Source organism: Diplotaxodon limnothrissa, linkage group LG16 (assembly GCF_057381915.1).
Source record: "Diplotaxodon limnothrissa isolate DT_005_m linkage group LG16, D_limnothrissa_male_GT1.1, whole genome shotgun sequence".
Taxonomy (NCBI): domain Eukaryota; kingdom Metazoa; phylum Chordata; class Actinopteri; order Cichliformes; family Cichlidae; genus Diplotaxodon; species Diplotaxodon limnothrissa.
The window spans coordinates 18,661,431-18,681,518 of NC_140611.1; the positions used below are offsets into that span (position 1 = coordinate 18,661,431).

The window sequence follows — 20,088 nt, forward strand, 5'->3', positions numbered from 1 at the left end:
ATCATTTTCCAAAGACTACATTTTCTTTTTTCTTTTCTTTTGTTATTTTGTTTGATTTGACCAAGTGTCTCATATTTAAATTTTTAATTGGCAGCACAACTGACCAAAAAGAGAGGGATTGGTGGGTTGGAGTATGAGGAAGTAGTTTCTTTTTACTTCTATTATTATCATTTTACTTTTTAAATTTAGTTTTTATTAAATCACCGTGGCCTCGGCCCAATGCTTAATCTGGTTTAATGTGAGCCGTTTAGTGGCGCCTTTTCCTTTCTAATCAGTTGTGGTAGCAGTTTTGGACTTTTCTGAAGCATAATGGAAAAGATCTGATTTTGGTTTTGTGCTAATATTCAGCCATAAAACAACAGCTTGAACCAAAGTGGTTTTCCTCAGTAGTTGCTGTGCCTGTCTTGAGCACACAAGTTGCTTTTCACTCTCTTAAATCTCCACAATTTATTTCTTTATTTTTCTCCCTCCTCAGTCGATACCTGATTTTCGTGATTTGGTGCTGCTGGATAAGGATCACAGAAACTTTAGCTTTAACAACTTGCTGCTGAGACTCCTGTCAGAGTTGAGCTGTCAAGACGCCTGCATGCTTTCTAATAGCTTTAAGACTACATCCTGTGAGAATCAGGGTATTGTAGTTCGCACTATCCCTGCTGGAGGGATCACTTATGTAAATCCATAAATACTTCACCTCCTCTCAGCTCCGCCGTTTCAAACCAGCATGCTAGGAAACGATATGCTGCACCCGAAATCTGTCTGGGGACTAGTTTAAAAACTCCCCGAACTTATCTTAGCCAACACAGCGGTGGGATAAGTACCGTTCTGTGCTGCACGTTCAGCTAAACCCCACACAAAAGTAGCATTGTTCTGCTTCAAAATGACAAACACAGCAATTAGTAACTCACTCAGACTGCAAGCAGTGAAATTTGTCCCCGTTCCCCTCTCGTGTGCTTCTTTTCTGTTGAATTATTTTTGACTAAATATACCTCAGCAGCGCTTCAAACATAGGTTCACCTTTTAGACATTTCTCTGTATACAGCATTGTAGAATGTATAATTACTGACTGGCTTGCCATTCAGCGTTTATACTGATGAACCATACATAGGAACCATTGCAAGGACAACCTACTACTGCTATTTTCTAGTACTACTATTTATGGGGTATTTCCAGGTTTAAATATTATTTTGAGATCCTTCTTGCCAAAGTAAAAGCCTTTCTCTTTGCAGTTTGGTGGGTGTGTTTTGTTTTTCTTTCTTTCCTTAACTTTGAGGCCACAAGAGCCCTGAAGAACTCAGTCGTGTTTCAGTGCTTGTTTGGAGTTTTGGAGGTTTGCAAGCAACATGAACCAGTTGCCACTGGCACCATAGGATGTTACTGAAATATTTATCTGAGGAAAGACTTAAGAATTAGAGAAACGATCTTTTCTTAATTCTATACATATAAATATATATATAAACACTTGTAAGATATTCATATTTTATATTTGAACCAGTATGTTACCAAGACTGAATGTAGTGTTTATCATACTTCCCCCCCCAGAAAAAAAAAATCTCCCCTAAGTTTTCTTTTCATTTTTTTTTTTTATTAAACTGTCAAGACCAAAAAATTTGAGATGGAGCTCGAGATGACGCCTCGCTGAACCAGCGACGTCTGTTCGACAGGAGGGGCTCGCTCAGGCGCTCCTGGCAGACAGGTCCTGTGGTTAATAGGAGACTCTGAAGCATTTGATCTTAATCTTTTAATAGATGTATAAATATATATATTTGGTTGAGTTGTTGTGGATTTGATTTGCTGTGCTGTCTTTAACAATCATTTGGTTTTTTTAATGTATTACTTTATGCCTTTAATTGTTTTGTATAGTGTGAGAGGGCAAGATCACTGGCTTTCTTAGTTTGACAAAGAAGATTAACATTATCATTTATGCCTTATTGTTACGTAGAAGACATGAGCATTGTAGCATTGTTGTTCTGTATGTGTGTGAGAGTGAGAGAGAGCATGGGCACCCAGCTCACCTGGTGCATTGTTTTCACTGAAACAGTACAGTGTACTCTGGGCATTTTAGAGCGTGGGACGATTATGTTGCTACCTATGGTTTTTAGGTGCGACTTAGACAGGTAGGAGGATATACCTGTGAGAAAAAGCTTTACTAATAATTCCAGCAGGCAGGTGTGTTTGTGTGAGTGTGTCATTTAAAGAGAGGCCAGGGAGGACAGTCTGCAAACCATTTTGGTGCATCTTTCCCATCTTCCAGCAGGTGTTTAGACTGATTTTTGAAAAAAAAAAAAAAGGGTGAGACAAGAGGACTTTGTTTTGTTTTGGGATTTTGTTTGAAGTTTCCTGACTGAGGGTCTTTACAAATTAACTTCAAGCTTTAAGCAAGCCACTGCCGAGAGCCAAGCCAGCTTTCAGTTTGTTTGGGGTCCGCTTGGACTCTCACGAACTGTCTGCTTGCCACTGGCTTTGCTTGTGAAGCTTCGGTTTCAGGTGATCCTGAGATTCTTGCAGATCAGCTGTGCATCTAACAGACGGTATGTTGACCCACCACACTGGTTTGCTGAGAGTTTTGGTTTTTTGTTTGTTTGTTTTCTCCTTTTACTAAATGTCAAAGGTTGCGTGGCGCACCAGTAAGGCTAAAGGAGCTGTTGTATACCTCATTTTTAACTCAAGATTGAGTGAAACCTGCTTTAATCTACTTATGAAACAAATGTTTTTAAAAATCATAAAAAAAAAGACTAAAATACACCAACTTGTCAGTGGAGAAGCGTGTTCATACCTGTACTTAGTGAAGGGTTGTGGAGCCGCCACAAGAGGGAGACGAACTACATACCAGTACTCACAAAGAGGTGTAAACAAGAGAAGGCATAAAAGGTGAATCTGTGTGTAACAAGGGGCAAACATCTGCTGCTCTTCTTCCACAATTTCTTGTGCACTGAAGGATTTCATTCATGAAAACGTGAATTTTGATGAATTCTATGGACACCCCCCACCCCACCCTTTTTTTTTTTTTTTTTTTTTTTTTAAAAGTTTGACAATCTTGCTTTATTTATTTTCTCACTCTTGGCTTGGTACAGGTATGTGCACTTCTTCCCACGTGATGGCTCGCCGTCGCAGCCCGCTCTCGCTCCCCTGTGGTACCAACGATAACCAAAGAATTCTTACTAACTTGATTGTATGTGATCGACGCCGCCTCTCGCCCATCCCCGCCTCACTGCTCAACATCAAATCCCAGCTGCACGCCCCTCGATTCGTTTGTAAAGAGGTTGTTGTTTTGTTTTTTTAAAATTGCATTCGAATGTGCGTCCGGCGCCCCCTTCGACGCCTCTGCAGTGGTTTCAGTGCCTGTGGGCGGGGATCGGAAGGGAGGGGTAGCAGGGGCCGGGCGGGCTTCGCCGGCAGACACGAACCGATGCGGTGGTAGCTGGGTGATGTTTGTTAATACACACTGAGGGTTGATCCTGTGCACACTGTATCTGCTCAGGACTCTGTATGATTGTCTGTCTTGAGCGCTGTTGTCGTTTGGTTGGTTGGATTGATGTCCCACCCTCCGTCGTTCCTTTCTCAAGGACTGCGGCGAAAAATGCTATTCCTGCCTCTCAGTGCGTCTCTCTTCCTCATCTGTACACTGTAGTCCCAGGACATGACCCTGTTGTTGTCTCCAGGAATACACATCCTGCATTCGCTAAAACTCTCTGCTGTGTCCCCTTCCCTGTCCTCCTCCTCCTTCCTCTCCCTTTCATCTGCTCTCTTCTTTGACTCCTCACTACAGACTCTGATCAGCTGTGACACTATGCATCATGGTCCTTCACTTTGCATGGACTGTGTCCCTCTGACTCAGACCTCCTGGTCGGCAGGGCTTCAGTGACACTTTGTTTAATGCTTTACTCCAAGTGAGGTTGTAGGACCTCACAAGCGCTATCCCAAAGCAAAAATCCAAATATTTAACTTTTGACAAATGCAGATACCAAAGATATCTCTCTGTCCTGTGTGTGTCTCTGTTGGTTTCTCTCTCTCCCTTTCACCCTGCAGCATGTGTATTAAGAGACAAACCCAGCACTGGCTTTAAAGTCCCAGCCTCAGTAATTCCAAAGCTTAGATGTATATTTTGGTATATTTCTGAGAAAAAACTTGCGTGAAAAAGCGTCTGTTCCTCGTTTGTTTGTTGTAATCTCTTTTCTGTCACAGCATGGAACTAATTGCAGAACTGTCTTACTCTTGGTAGGTTAAAGATATAGTATTTTTGTATGTTTTTGGGTGTGTTATATATATGTGTGTGTGTGTGTGTGTGTGTGTGTGAGATTATCAGTTCACAGCCCAAGTGACCATGGCTTTCAACAAGAGAGAAATAACTTTAAAAAAAAAAAAAAAAAATCGCCAACCATGTACATATTGTGTCTGTGTATCTCAAGAAATGCATTCTGTAAAACATTTCACTTTGGAAGCTTGGGCTCATCTAAAGGAATGTGTCCCTGTTTTATTTCCCTTTTCTTACTCTGCAGTCTGATATTAATTGACTTCCAGGACTCGAATGTAATGAGTTTTGGTTTCCATTGTGGAATACAACACTGAGGGACACTGCTCCGATCTAAATACGACAAAAACGACAAAAAAAAAAGGCCTCCAGAGATGGCGGCATAGAGCTGAAAGATTGTGTAGGAGTTTTAAGTATGTGAATCAGGATACATAGTAGATTTTGATGCATTTGTCTGCTGTATTTTTGTTTTTATACACATATAAAGATAATCTTTTACTGTAAATGTACAGTTCTCTTTTGTTGTAAACATCATTAAACCATTTTCCAAGTGTTTTGACATGTGCTTTGTCTTTTATTGGGATTAAATGTGCAAATTTTAATCATTATACATCAGTGCCAGACAGATTTTGCTTCCATCTATACAACATTTAGGACAAAGATTTCAAAAATTGATTTGTTGGTACACTTTGGTTATAACGGGATGGACATGGTCAGTAACAATACTCAGTCTCTGGGGTCAGCGGGGGAGCTGGCCCCAGGGAGGGGTCACCTGCCCCTCCCTTCCTTCCCTCCCCATCTCCAGCTGCCTCCCTCCTCCTGCTCCACCACAACCACCCACACATGCAGGGCCTTGGAGTAGGGGTATGTCACCAGGATGCAGAGGAGGCTACCCCCCCCCGTCCCCTTCTGGCTGCCTCTGCCTCAATTTTATCCCACAACTTAGACATTCACATTACTCACACCCTCATTACACATACATATAGGATCTTGGGGGTGGGCACGATACACGGAGTCCAAGTTACCATCAGGGTGTACACCTCACCCCTGGCGTCGTTGCCCACCTCTCAATTTTAAATACACGTAGACATTGAGGGCTAGCAGGAGGGACTATGCGCTTACCTGCTGCTCTCTGGCAGGTAGCTCCATGCCCTCCTGGGTTTTAATTGCACCTTAGAACACACATGCATCAACACTACAATGAGCGGGTGGAGGGAGGTTTGGAGTCTTCTCTCACCCCCATTCTCTGCGGCCTGCTGGAGCGGGGGGGCTAGGAGGAGTGGGCCGTCCGACTGCGGTCTGGGGCCTCCCTGCTGCTGCGGAGTCGGGGCGGTCTGCCTCTCCCCACCGCAGGGAAAAGGGTAACACCACCTGGGTCTGGGTGCAGTTCCCCCCTCCAGGGGCAAGGGTACCTAGACCCGGTTAGTAGAGTACGCTTGGGGAGTGTGATCGTGTATACAGCGTCCCTTTATGTCTGTCTCCACGTCGGTTGAGTGTGAAGTACATATGAGAGCATGAGGGTGGGAATGGATGTTTGTATCTGTGTGTGCCTGTATGTCTGTGTCTATATGTCAGGTTGGGTGTCAGGCGCCACCTCTCTGGGGACATCTCGGGCCCTCCAAGGTTTGGAGGCCTATCTCCACCCACCACCACTTCCCCTGCCGGTGGCGGACTCCCTCAGGTATCGGTGCGTTGGTGGTTCTTTGTATCTGGGGGTGGGCGTCCGGGTACACACCGGCTCACTCCTTGGCGGCCGCTTATTGGGGCTCGCTCGGGCCACTTTGGAGGTGGGGTGCCCCCGGCCTCTCGGCCTGGGGCTCGGTCACTCAGGCACAGCTGGCTGCCGGCGGAGCTCACAGGCGCGTCACTGCAACTGCTCCGCGGCTGCTGAATGAGCTCTCATCTGGGACTCTCCTTAGCTCTTACTGGGACAGTGGCGCGGCTGCCCCTCTGTGGGTCTTCCTTGGTCTCTTGTGTTCTGGGGGCCTCTGGATGTCTGGAGTTTTGATCTCCTCCATACCTGCTTGATACCATAGAGGACAGGGCTGTGGCTCCCCACACTCTCTAGCAGATCATTACATGGAGAAACCTTTGGAATGCAAGCATGCTGATCCACACAGGTATGCACACAGGTGTACACATGGGTATTCACAGATGCGGACTACAGCTTTCTTGGCTGCTGCCTCAAAGCACACTGTGCGCTGTCTATCTTGCGTGCTGCACAATATCGTTTATTATTTAGTAACTATTGATATCTATGACTAGCTAGTTTATTGTGATGGTGCTTTTTTTTTTTTATTATTATGTTGCTCTTTGTTGTTTGCTGTCTCCCCTGTTTTTTTTTTGTTTTTCTTTCTCTCCATACAGGTGACCCAGGAGTTTTTTTTTTTGTTTTTTTTTTCTCTCTTCCCCCCCTTCTCACCGTCTCTTCTCCCCTTTGGTTTTCTTTCTTCCTCTCCCCCTCTTTCTTTCATTCTTTCCCCCTGTCCTATTAAAAAAAAAAAAAAAAAAAAAAAAGGATGACAAAGGATGAACTGAAGCTCCGCCATCACGTGATGTCACATGCTGCTGTTTCTGATGTCACTTCCAAAAAGAAAAACAAAAAAAACAATACTCAGTCTCTGCTGTTTAAATGATGAATGCCAAGTTGATGCAAATATGCTATGAAGTCGTCCCATGCAACATATTTAACCTACCATCTGAAGTTGTAACAGAAATTGAGACTCCTAAGACCACTTCCTGGTCTTAGGAGCAGCAGAAGACGGTGGGGTCTTCTGCTGCTGTAGCCCATTTGTTTCAAGAGTCTTTGTTCAGAGATGCTCTTCTGCATACTTTAGTTGTGTAACAAGTGTTTATTTGAGTTACCGCTTGCTTCCTATCCCCTCACTGGATATTTTCTTTTTCATCTCTGTAAACCCTTGAGATGTATCTGTGAGAGAATCCCAATACATGAGCATTTTCTAAAAACATAATTCAAGCAGCCAAGTATTATAAGTAATATAATTCGCACTGATCTGCTGCGATATAAATCCACCGGCTTTGGCAGGTCGTGGTAAGGGGATGTCCAGTCATCTCTGGCTTCAGTATGTTGCAGATTCTTTTGGCGCTGTGGGTTGCAAGGTGGAGCCTCCATGGCTCAAACTTGTTTTGCAGGAATAGTTGAACTGATTCAGGTTTGATTTGGATTCAGACTGCAGTTGGACTGACATGGGGGTGGGCGGCACTTAGACAACAACAATATAAAGTCTGGTCAGAGCCCAGCAGAAAGTTGCATTTTAAGAAGACTGTTGATGATATTCCCTTTATCTGTCTGCTGGATTTACTGTTGCTGATAACTGTTTAGCATTATCAGCTGCTGTGCAAGTACAACTTTAAAGATGTAAAAATGGTTACATCAAATATCTGAACTCATAAAGAGTTTGTTTTTAGCCTTAATGTAGGGTTCTTTGTTAGTTTTTATTGTATAACATGAGAGAAAAGCTTATCACAACATAACACAAATACAAAGTGACTACAAACTATTTTCTCTGACTAGACATTTAATTTAGAAGCAAATCCTCATATCTGAGAAGCTGAAGCCACAATTTTATTTTATTTCTTGTTAGTTTAATAAATGACTCGAATTGTGTTTAGTAACACTATTGCTGATACTGTAGGATGTCAGTGGGGAGACAGAGGAGGAACAGGACGAGGAGATGAGGTACTGGGAATCAAAGACTCAAGGGGGTCCCTCGCCGTCTGCAGTAAAGAGGTGAGAAAAGGTTAAAGCGCCACGCTGATGGGACCTTCAGTTCTCCTAACCGAGAAGAGTCTGCACAATTTAATCCATCCGCTGTGCAGATCAGTGATTCAACATGTAAACTCAGGCAGTTTATCATCACAAGGTCAGTAGGATGCTTTGATTACATGGTGTCTCCATATCAGGGGCGCCACCAAGAGGGGGCCACACCCCAAAATTTGTTGGCTCTCTCTCTTTTTGTGATTGTTAGTGTTCCTCTTATTAACAACACAAATATTTTAGAAATCTGTCAGAAATCCATCAAGCATTTTGTTCAACCTCTAAAACCAACAGTTCTGTCCAGTAATGCAGGTAAATAACTGTATTTTAATTTTTAAAAAGTGGTTTACAATTTTTCCCTTTTTTGTACAATAGTAAATTTGAAAATTCATTTACAACAATCATAATTATACTTTAGCATTAAAAATATAATTTTGATTAAAGTGCTTGTGCAAATTAATTGATTAACCATTACAGAAACATGAAATATGATTTTTGGTAATTATCCATACTTTTAATTTACAGCAGCTGTGGCATAAACCTTACACTGGGTGGTGGTCTAATACATTTGTTTTCACTTCAGATCCTTCCAACTTTTCTGTTTCAAATTACCCTTTCTCTCTTTTTTTCCTAGTTTTTAAAGTTTCAGCATCCTGGTCTTGCAGCAAACTTGTCAGGACTTGAGCAATACAGGTTATTGATACTGATGTTTTTAGCAACACCTGTGTGTTTTTCCTGCTCTGGCAAGTTCAAACATCTGCTGTTTAAATGCCTACAGGGCCCTCAGCATTGTTTCTCTTCTGCATAGAAACTGAAATTTTTGCAAGACTCTTGGAACCATGGGGATATGAAATAAAGCAGAGCGACAACAGCACTACTCTGAGGACAGATGCTTTACTGGTTAAATATTTCTGTCAAACCCTGTAAGTAAACAAACTTTCTTACCTCAGGTTTCTTTTTCTTGCCTGCTTTTTTCTACAATATGCAAAAACAAAATGAGAATAAAGGCACCAGAAAATGTGAGAATGTGACCATTAAGAAGTTTACCAACAAATGAAGTGTCCCAAACCTTTCTTTTTGATGGGTCAAGCACCTCGTAAGGATCAGCATCTTTTGGTCTCTCAAGTTCCTGGACATAAATGAAAACAAATAACAATAATAATACAAAATTATACAATCCAATCTGTGGAGTCAAACATGATCAGGTCACAGAGCGGTTGGAGCTGTAGGTGAAGCTGTCCTTACCTGATAAATGCCATTTTCTTCCTGTTATTCAGCAAGAAGAGCACAAACATGAAGTGAAGCTTGAATGCACACACATCCTCACACACATTTATTTAATATCATTTAAACAACAGTTGAGAAATATTCACCACCAGCAGCAACTGTAAAGCATAAAGACACCGAAGAAAATGAAGACTTACAGTGACTCCCACAGATGGGCCTTTGGAAAACTATAGAGAGAGGCAAAAAGGACAAAAAAGTACAAATAAAATGTAGCACAGATCAATCTGATATAATAAGTCAGTTTGGCCTATCAGTGGTGATTAAAAAGACAAAAAATTCAGGCTGTTTATCTGTAATTTCTTCAAATTGTGACTGAGGCAATTTGTTACAGAAAGACAAAAACCCTCACATTTAGTGAGATAAATGCTGTTAAAACTTCTAAAACATCTTTTCCGGGGTGAAGATTAGTTATTTTATATCGCTGTTAAAAATCTAAAACTGATATATTTGAAAAATTGTATTCACTAAGTTACTTATCAGAAGAATTTGTCAGATTAGAGAAGTAGAAAATGTTGCACGGTTGGCCCTGCAACACAAATGATTTGCACTTTGAAGTCATTTAGTTAATTAATTGACTATTAGGCTGCTACAAAGTCACTTTAAACTAAACTATCAAGGTATTAAATATTGTTACGCTTAGTTCTTCTTTTTATTTATGCACAAAAACACTTATTTCACAGGAGAGAAGATATTAAATATTGACTAAAAATAGTGTTTATTTTTAGTCTAAATTTTAAGTTTAGACCAACCAGACCAATAATGTGCATGTTAGGGTTGTTTTGCATGACGGGTCAAGACGGGAAAATTTCTACCTCGTCAAACTTCAGGGAGCTCTTGAGATGTCCTTTGTATTTTATGAAAAGGATGATTCGGGGGAAACGACAGCGCTCTTTATCCTGTTTTAAGAACTCTACACACACCACAAGCAGCTGACCTTTACGCCCTGCTAATCTGCTCTGAGTAAAGCCATACAAATATTTTAATGGTGAAGATGCAGTACTGTAAACTATTTTAAAGACAAAACCAACATATGAGTTAAAAAAAAAAAAAAAGGTTCTTAATTCTGAATATTTGTATTATCTAAAGACGTCACAGAATTGAAACTGTTTGTTAAACAGGTTTTTTAAAAAAGTGATGTGACCGGTTTTAAAGTTTTTCTTGCTTTAGAGACCAACAGGTGATTTTAGGTGAGAAATTATCATTACATTCAGGATATGAGTGAGCTAATTAGTATTTCTGCATACCACACATCCTCGTTATATGCTTTCTGAAGCTAATAATAGGATGCAAGATAACACTGAGATGTGTCCCTTTCCTCTGGACTGTTTTTAATGAAATATTACAGATGAATAGCTAATTGCTCATCTTTTTGTGTGTGAAAATAAGTGACACATACAAATAAATCAAGACATTGATGTACAAGCTAAATAACAGTGGCCCCCGTGTTGATCCTTGCGGGACTCCAGTGTTGCAAGCTCTTGATTACAGCAGCACATTACTGATCCAAACACACTGGTTACAATCTGACAGATTTTTACACACTTTACAAAGTAAAGAGTGGATCATGTTCTGGATTGGTATTCAGTCCCATGATGTTTTTCTGCATGCGCTGTAACCACCAACTTTTACATGGGCTGCTATAACTCACCTTTTCTCTAAAGAACAACCCTGTGACAATGATGCAGTAAATGATCAGAAATCCATCCAGGAAATAGCAGATGACTGGTTCAGTGAAAAAATTATCTGCAGAGCAAACAGAGAGAGAGAAAAAAGAAAATTTTCAGCTGATGTTCGGAGTAAATAACAAGTTACTTATAGCGAAACGTGACTGAGTTCTGGGAAGAGAAGAACATATTTCAGTGAAAAGGGAAATTTTCATCATTTAATTCTGCTCAGCAGAAAACCTCACGTTACAGGAGCACAAAGGCCAAATAATATGACAATGGAGTAGAAAAAGAAGATTTTACGTGAAATAAAAACAGAATCTGATTGCATCTAAAGCCATGTAGTGCTGTGTGCGGAAATATCTCCTATTTGATAAAAGATCATATGTGTTCCAGATAGCGGTGCATAAGAGATGAGCGTTACACACAGCACTGAGGAAACTACCGATACTGATCAGATTTTCATTTGCAGTAAATCTGCATTCTTACATCATGCGTCATGGCTCTGTTGTTTACAGAAGCTCATCTTTCTGCCACTTCTCAAGTCCAGCTGAAGTCACCCTGGATTTTGTCGGCATAAAGTTTTAATCCCTCGAAGCAACTGTTTCTGTTTCCTTGAGTAATTTTTGTTCAGTGTACGTATTACATCACTGTTCACTAAAACTGTAGGTTAATTGTTTATTATTCCTTGAAATTATGCCTTGTTTTTTCATGTAAAAGATGCCCAGGTACTGTTTTCTTATTGTAAAAAAATCCCTTTCAAATGTTTCACTATTTGAAAAAGTAATGAGGTGAGTCTGAAGTATGCCAATTCTCATCTGCACACTAATAAAGGAGATATCTAAGAAAAATACTATGGTGAAATCATATTATTGCTGGAAAAAACAAATATCCAGTAATGCAAGTGTAGCTATAAATTGTATTTTACTCTTAATAAAAAAAATATACTCAATAAAACATATATTTTTTATTTTTTAAATATTTTATTATGTTTAAATATTACTATATTGCTTACTTTTTTAAATGTGTGTTTATATATTTTATGTAACAATATTATTAGGATACATAAAAATGTAATATTTATAAGTATTAGTTCATTGTTAGGTTTGGTTAGTTTCAAAATTTTCTTTATAAAATTCACCTTTGGCTCTATTCAGGGAGAAACCAAAGGACGTCTGTACATATGAATCCGTTACATGGTGCACAAATGTTGTGGAAAAACAACAACATTATCTACAACATTTGTCGTGAGACAAATGAGAAAATTGAGTAAGACCCCTGAAACAGGAAATAAGAAACTACGTATATGCAGCTTAGCACACTGAGTGTCTTCCTGTCTGCACGATGGGCTGCTTTGAGGTTTTTGTGAGGCTCATTTATCACAGAGTGCGGTTGGAACAGAAGAAATGTTGTGAGAACGTAGCCAGTGGTGGCGATTCACTGAGGCTGCAACGTCCTCATCAAACCTCCATCACTGAGAGCTGCTTCAGGATGTAGCTGCTCTTCTCATCTCAGGCTATTTTTATACTTCTAAACAGGAGATCTGTAAAAGTGACTTAAGAAAAGGAAGTATACCGTTTTCACTTACCATTTAAATTTGCTTTATTTAAAAAAAAAAAAAAGTAAGTGGGTTGAACCTTGTTAGGAAAAAGATAACATTTAGTTTATATATGATAAATTTAGAAGCTTTAGAAGCATCTATAGCTTACGATAACCCTTAAGAAACCAAAATATAAAAAAAACAAACATATTATGAATAAAACAGGTTATTTATGATTTCTTTCTATTTTTATATACAGAAATGCTTTTTGCTCTGTTTGTATTTATCATACCTATACTGTTTCTGCAATCCATTTCAAATATTCTAAGAAGCTCTAATGTTATTAGTAATTGTGGATTTTTAGCGATTTTTATACATTTAACCAAACTTAGCCTTGTCGGTTGATTTGTTTTCACTGTCATTTTGGTCATTAAGTGTCTGTCTCAATGCGCTGCTTTACTTCTTGGTGGCATAGATTCAACAAGGTGCCAGAACCATTCCAGAGATTTTGGTCCATATCACTCTCAGCTGCACATCCGTGATATCAAGCTCCCATTCCTCTACGCCCTAAATGTGCCATACTGGATTGAGATCTGTGGAGGCTGTTTGAGTACATTGTCATGTCAAAGAAACATATTTGAAATTATTTGAGCTTTGCGACGTTTTTCTGCTGGAAGCAGCCATCAGTAGACTGGTATGCTGTGTTCATAGAAGGATAGACGTAGGTCAGCAACAACACTGTTTAAACAATGCTTACTCTGTACCGAGGGGCCAAAAGTGTGACAAGAAAATATCCCTCAAATCATTGTACGACAAGCAGCTTGAACTGTGGATACACAGCAAAGCGGATTAGCAGGATTCAAGTTGTATGTGCCAAATTCTGACCCCACCATTCCAATGTTGCAGCAGAAATCGAGACTGATCAGACCAGGCAGTGTTTTTCCAATCGTTTCGAAATATTGTGCACATGACCCCATGTGAAATGTAGCATCCGTTTCCTGTCATTAGATGATGGGAGTGGCACTCAGTCTGGTCTTCTGCTGAAAATTCAATGTGTTTTGCATTCAGAGATGCTCTTCTGCAAACCTTGGTTGTGATGGGTTGTTGTTTGAGTTACTGTTGACTTCCTCTAAGCAGTCTGGACATTCTCCTGAAATTCTGACATTTTCACCTAGAGAACTGCTGCTCTTCTCTTCCTGACCATTCTCTGTAAACCCGAGACACCGAGTTTCTGTGATGTCATTGGCTGATAATAAGTAGTTGAACAGGTGTCGCTGACAAAGTGGCTGGGGTTCATAAATGACCTCACTCCATCACTTGTAATGTAAATGTGTTCAGACAATGAGCATATTTACTGTTGTGAGAGAAGTTTAGAAGAACATTTTCTTTTATCTGAATTTTTCTTTACACTACAATCTCCTTTTTTAACCTTCATGGTTCCTCTTTAACACTCACAGTGCCTCAATGGCATCGACGGCACCTCGTGTGATAGGCCTCATGATTCAACAAGCACTAAGTCACTTAAAAATGAAAAATATCACAGTATAGTTCCTTACTTTCTAATAAGACTGTAAACACGTTTCCTGTCACCTATAGCGGCACAAACACATTGGCTCAAAGCTTTTTCTTTTTTTACTCTTATGACGCTAAGTGTCATTTCTTAACCACATTTCAAAGGGTGGAAACTAAATGCTGGATGCCCTCTGATGTCTTCTTTTTTTTATAGCCTTTACAACTCTGAAGGCATCAATTAGTTCAATTTTAGATCCTGCTGTTTAGAGGAGCCCAAGGTTGTTAAGTGTTATTAGGAACTTATCAGCTCTGAAACTGGCAGCAGCTAGCAGAGTCTTAATGACTCAATTAAGACCTAACGACTTAATGAAGTTCTCAGTGTTTTGTTTGGAGTGAGGGTCATTTTTATGGTCCGTTTGGGGCGAGGGTTCTATTTGCTTGTTTTTATTTTGAAAATATATTTTTTTTTAAGCCAAATTTTTTTACGCAGCTGAATGAGAGAGGAATCAGTCTTCATGTCTGACTCTGAAATGTAAAGACAAGGATGTTTACTTCACAAAAGCTGTGCCCACTGAATCCTCTTAATGAGGAATGTGCCAGTAATTTTAAATTCATGCGCCGCAGCTGTTGTTCCGACTCTCAAAAGTCTTTCAAAGTCATTCAAATTATGTGGGCGATGTTACATTTCCAAAGATACCACAAAAGTCAGGTTTAATTAAAAAAAGAAAGAAAAAAAAGCAGTGTTAAAATAATGCACAAAGGTACGAAATATAATGAGTGAACTATTTGAATATTTCAGCGTAATAAAGCTTTAATGAAGAGCTGGAACAAGCTGATGCAAAATTAATGTGCTGCTCTATGAGACGGATCATTTTTCTATGCTTTAGGGTGCTTAAAGGGGAAACAACAGGAGGAAAAAAGCATGTTAATGGGTTAAAGTGTGATTTGCTGTTATTATCGCACTATATTTTAAGGGAAATAAAGAAACGATGCCCTTCAAAGGGTTGCATGGATGTGAACGCAAAAAAACTAACAAGTATGCATAAGAATGTGTTGACACAGAGGCCATTCTTTACATTTCTTTACTGCTGTAGGAGTCTTTACTGCATTCAAGCGTACGGCAAAAAAATTCTCCCGTAACGGTTTCGCATGCATCAGCTGGAGGATGGGGGGATTATTTATTCATGCATGCTTTTGTTTCTCTAATGCCTTCATCACGATGAATCTGACTGAAGCACAAGACAGCACTTGAAAGCGTTTGTAAAACTGTGGCATAAAAGAGAAAGTCTGGGAAGCGTCAAATTCACGCAAACATAATCTGCCTATAAAAAGTCCATAGAAGAGCTGCCCTGTATTTATTGATGCACGGAGCAACAGGTAAGTCATTCGAGAGAGCAGGGTAAAATGCAAAAGGCCAATGTGCTTCTGCAGCACGTACTGTCCAAGAGAGTTAAAAATGTTTATTTAGTGTATTTAAATTTAACTTGAGTCACTAGGGGACAGCGGTCGTGTTAGTCATTCTCAACTACTTTGATTCAAATGTTCAGAATATGGACAGATATTTTTAGAATATTGAATGGAAAATACAAAAGTTCCCTCGTGTTTAATTTCCTTAATGTGTAAGAGAAGCTTAGCTACTTTTTCCATCCAACATAAAGCTACACAGTGAATATAAATCTCCTCTAATCATGACTCACTTGCTGCTTTGAACTGAAACACTGAAAAAGTGATGACATATTTTGTCCCAGTGTAGATGCATTTCTCCAAAAGCTACCAGATCCTCAACTATGAATGTAAATGTACATGTGAAAAATTGTTGTAGGTTTACAGCTTTGTTGTAGCAATGGTAAGAATTTGAAAAATGAAATAACGCTTTAAGATAAATGTTAATGTTTTAAATAAATGGTATAACTCAAGTAAAACCACTACAGCGCATGAATAAATGTACTTACTGAGATTTTAAAAAAACAAAGAACTGTGTTTAAAGAATTTCGTTTGGAGGTTTTTAATGCCAGAGAGCTTATGTTTGTCTTTTCAGTCAGATAGACAGTTTAAGCTTCTTTTTTTCACATGCAGGAAAATCATTACATTATTGTTTTTTAAAGCAGCTGTTTTGCATTTGTCTGACTTACCAGAACAGGAAACAGGCACCGCTAGTACGGAAAGCGCAAACACACCTTTCCCCAGTGTGTCCATGGCTCTCTGTCTGTAAAAACAAGCCTATCTATCTTATGACAGCTATGCTTCTGGTTTCCTCACACTAATCTCTGATCACTGTGATCAGAGGAAGTGGCTGAACTGACAACCTACCAATGGACTGAGACTGGGGCTGTCTGCACTTCAAAGCATTTTATAACCTTCAACGCCCACTGTAGGTCTCACTGACGAAGCTGGGTTTTGTTCAAATGTTTTCCTAAAAGCATGATTTTAGCATGAATGATGGGCTCATATTGTGCCTTTAAACCTTTTAAAACAACTTTTTCTTCTTTAACCAGCAGCTCTGCTTTTTGGGTCAGAGGAAGTCTATCTTAGGCAGTAATGAGGAGATACACTGTATCAGATACACTGATACATGCTGGATGATTTGGACAAGTGGAAACATGTTAAAAGGAAATTAAAACAAAAAAACTCTCAAACTTGTGGCATGGATAGCAGCTAGATTGAGAATGAGTAACTACCAAGAAGCATATGTGGGTTAAGTTTTAGAAGGTAATACATGCAGGCTTTAAGTTATTTAACTTCATGTTCAGAAAAGTGTATGAGTGTTTTATTACACATCATAACACTTTTATCATTCGGTCATCATCCATAAAATTGTTATTTTATTGTTGGGAATATTGTTTGTATCTATGGCAACATTCTCCTCATGTGACATAATTATAGCTAAATTGTATGTAGTTCACACGATTTTAATAAACATTAATCTTGTAATATCGGCTGTATTACAGCTTATCTAAAATATATGAAGTGTTTATGTGCTAAGTTTGATGTAATGATCTATTTTGTGGTGTTCTGCTGTAAATATGTAGATTATGAAAATCATGTAGAACAAATCTACGTAATGTAAAGTTAGACAAATATTCTTCTTACGTAACACTGCACGAACCATTCTATACTCAGACTGTGATGTCCCAGATGTGTCTGCTGTTTAACAGGGGATATGTTTAAGTAGCTCAAAGGTCAAAAGACAGGTTGTGAGTGTGTGGGTAAAGGAAAAGGTTTCAGACATGAGCCCTCTGCATCGCGTCTGTCTCACGTTGCATTATAACACTGATCTGTGACACTGAAGGAAACTACTGTACTAACATGTAGATAGATGAGGCCAGGTTAAGGCACAAGTACGAGACTTGAGTTTCACATTGGTGTGCAGATTGTGCAGGGATGTCTGACTGAGGTTTTGCCTCGGGAACACTGACACTGAGGGACATAAAGAGGGATTTACATTCAGCAAAATACATTTTTCCAGTTCAACTTGATTCTATTTCAGAATTTATGTAGGATTTTTTTTCATAAGACTAATAAAGGGGAAACAACTTCTTTTTTTGGGAAACATGTTTTCTTTATGAATTCAGAACAATTTAGATTTGTTGCGTCATTTCTTTGAAGTTCAAATACTTCCCTTTTTCATTTGTATTTACATTATTTTATTACTCTGTTCATGAAATCCAAACGAGTGTAAAATATATGCTGCTAATACTGCTATTCAGAGTTAAACAGGTTGGTCTTGTAACTGGACGGGTTTTTTTATTTAGTAAAGGAATAGTTGCTGTGTTGCAGGGGATGTTTACAGCTTCCTGGAGTCTTGTCATCAAAGTGAGGCTGTTAAGGTTGCCAGGCAACACTATTACAGCTGGAGTGCTAAACTGTTTTAGAACGAATCACGTCTACATGTGTCTGCACATTATATACATTTTCAAAATAGATAATGATATAGCCTAAAGTGAAGAATCTTAGCTTTTATTTGAAAATATTTGTATCCAAATTGGAGGAAGGGTTTTTGGAATAAAGGCTTTTTAATATATAGCCATCTCTTGTTTAAGGCCTTAATACAAATGCAGGTGTTAAAAAAAATGAAAAATCTGCTTCATGGAAAGGTATCTTTCTTTGTTATGGCTTCATTAATTAAGCAGCAGACTTCATTCCAGTGTGGTATTTGAAAGGTAATGCTGTGAGCCTGCAAGACAAGCTGCACTCAAAGGAGCTCTTAATCTATGACGCAGGGTGAAAAACAAAACAAATCTGTCAAAGAGAGGAGGAACATTGAGTGGCCAAATCAAGAAGAATAAAAGAACATACTGGGTCAGCTTGGGGAGATTAAAAAAAGGCCTGGATAGCCATAGAAGAAAGGTGTCTTTGTATGGAGCAGAAAAGCTCCTTCATAACATCCATCCAAAGTGAAGAAGACTCTCCAGGTGGGAGGCCTATACTATACAAGTCTACAATACAGAGAAGCCTTGCAAAAGAACGTGCACAGGGTTCAACGCAAAGTTCAAATGAATAATCAGTCCCAGGCATCTAGTCAAACTAGCTCTGGAACAGTGTTCATTGTTCAATGCATTTTTCTTTTAAGTCATTGTGAGCTCATGAAATCAGGGTTCATAACAATGGCTCTAATCCCTCCAAATGCATTCTTTGTGTGCAGAACATTAAATTGAAGCTCAAAGTTTTCCACTTTAATTTTCTCTTGTGGTGCCATGTGCAGGGGTGTCTCCAGAATTTTTTCATAGAGGTGGCCATATGGGGACCACTAAAAATATTGGGGTGGCACCCCAACAACAGAATGTCCCGTTTTATTGTGCTGTTATCAAATATAGGTCACTCGAAAATTATGATTAAAAAAAGAGAGAAAGTAAAGAATTATATGCCCAATTAATGACCTGGGGATTAACTGGGCAAATTTGGGGGTGGCCAGTGATCCGCCAGGCCAACCCTAGGTGGCGCCCCTGGTCATGGAGCCAGAATTATGAAAACGGTCATACTCTCTGTCTCCACCTCAAACTGCAGATGGTCACTGACTCTACAGAGGCAAGTTATTTCCTCTTGTTTCAAGTCTTTGTGCTGAGATGTGACTTCCTTTCAGTTCACAGCCTGAATACGCAGACATGAAAAAAACATCCTTTTATCTCATTCCTGGAAAACCGACACATTTCTTACACTGATACATGATTGTTTTAACACAGTCCTTCACAACAGCACTTTTTAGACACACACAACTCTGTGTATCCCCTCCTGCTGTAACAACGCTGTATGAAAAGCAGGTGCAAAAACTGTTGCACAACTACATTCATATGTGAAGTATGATTCCAAAAGTGTACCTGAATGCTGAACTATTTGAATATACACACATATCTACAGTCCACCCCTTCTGGTCGGTCCAGTTTAAAATAAATACCTTTCAGTGGTGAGGGCTAGGAAAAAGGGAGACGCGTGCTTGTGTGTGTTTCCTTACAGCAGGGGTCGGCAACCTTTCTGATGATGTGTGCCATCTAAAATTTCCTCAGAAGTCAGTGTGCCATATGATTACATTAGCAATAAATTTAATAACGCTCTATATTAACAGTTACACACTATATAGAACCACTTTATATAATTATATTTGTTTGCAGATGTTGGCTGCTATCAGCAAATATTTATCAGCTATTTTGAAACAAAAAAAGACACTTTTTATCCATAACAAGAACTCCATAACAGCAAATGAACTGTACAACAGAAAATGCAAATGCTATTCATGGTCTCCTCACAACAATGATAAGAAAATGTTCTGCAATGTTCTGAAGACAGTTAAACTTGTCAGGTAGTGATGTCCAACAGGTGAAAATGCAAGCTCCATGAACACGCACAGCTGTGGATTCCAGCTGGGTTCGTAGTTCTGCAAACTTTGACCCCCACAGAGTCAAGCTTTCCAGTTCAATCAGCTGCATTTCGATGTCGCATTAACTGGCATCAACTCAGCCAGTTAATGCGAGACAAATCCAGCTGCTCATTTAAGCTTTCTGGTTTGAAAAGAAAACATTGGTCCATATGACAAGGCTCAATGGCCCGAGAATAGGGATTGGGC

General features: G+C 39.4%; 1 protein-coding gene across 1 annotated transcript; it reads right to left on the reverse strand.

Moving 5' to 3' along the window:
• Positions 1–7,909: 7,909 nt before the first annotated feature.
• LOC146616001 (T-cell surface glycoprotein CD3 zeta chain-like) lies at positions 7,910–16,226 on the reverse strand. Its single transcript, XM_085375133.1, has 7 exons — positions 16,163–16,226; positions 10,963–11,057; positions 9,452–9,481; positions 9,273–9,293; positions 9,097–9,156; positions 8,973–9,002; positions 7,910–7,987 (listed from the first exon to the last, which is right to left on the reverse strand). Exons 1-7 carry the CDS (start codon positions 16,224–16,226, stop codon positions 7,910–7,912), a joined length of 378 nt encoding a protein of 125 aa, XP_085231259.1.
• Positions 16,227–20,088: the final 3,862 nt, after the last annotated feature.

What these genes read in the sequence shown, in the direction of transcription:
- LOC146616001 (XM_085375133.1), bottom strand. Translation starts at nt 16,226, where the DNA reads ATGGACACACTGGGGAAAGGTGTGTTTGCGCTTTCCGTACTAGCGGTG. An exon ending in GGTGCCTGTTTCCTGTTCTG is followed by an intron (nt 11,058 to 16,162) that starts GTAAGTCAGACA and finishes TTTGCTCTGCAG; the next exon opens with ATAATTTTTTCACTGAACCA. An exon ending in GCCCATCTGTGGGAGTCACT is followed by an intron (nt 9,294 to 9,451) that starts GTAAGTCTTCAT and finishes GCTGAATAACAG; the next exon opens with GAAGAAAATGGCATTTATCA.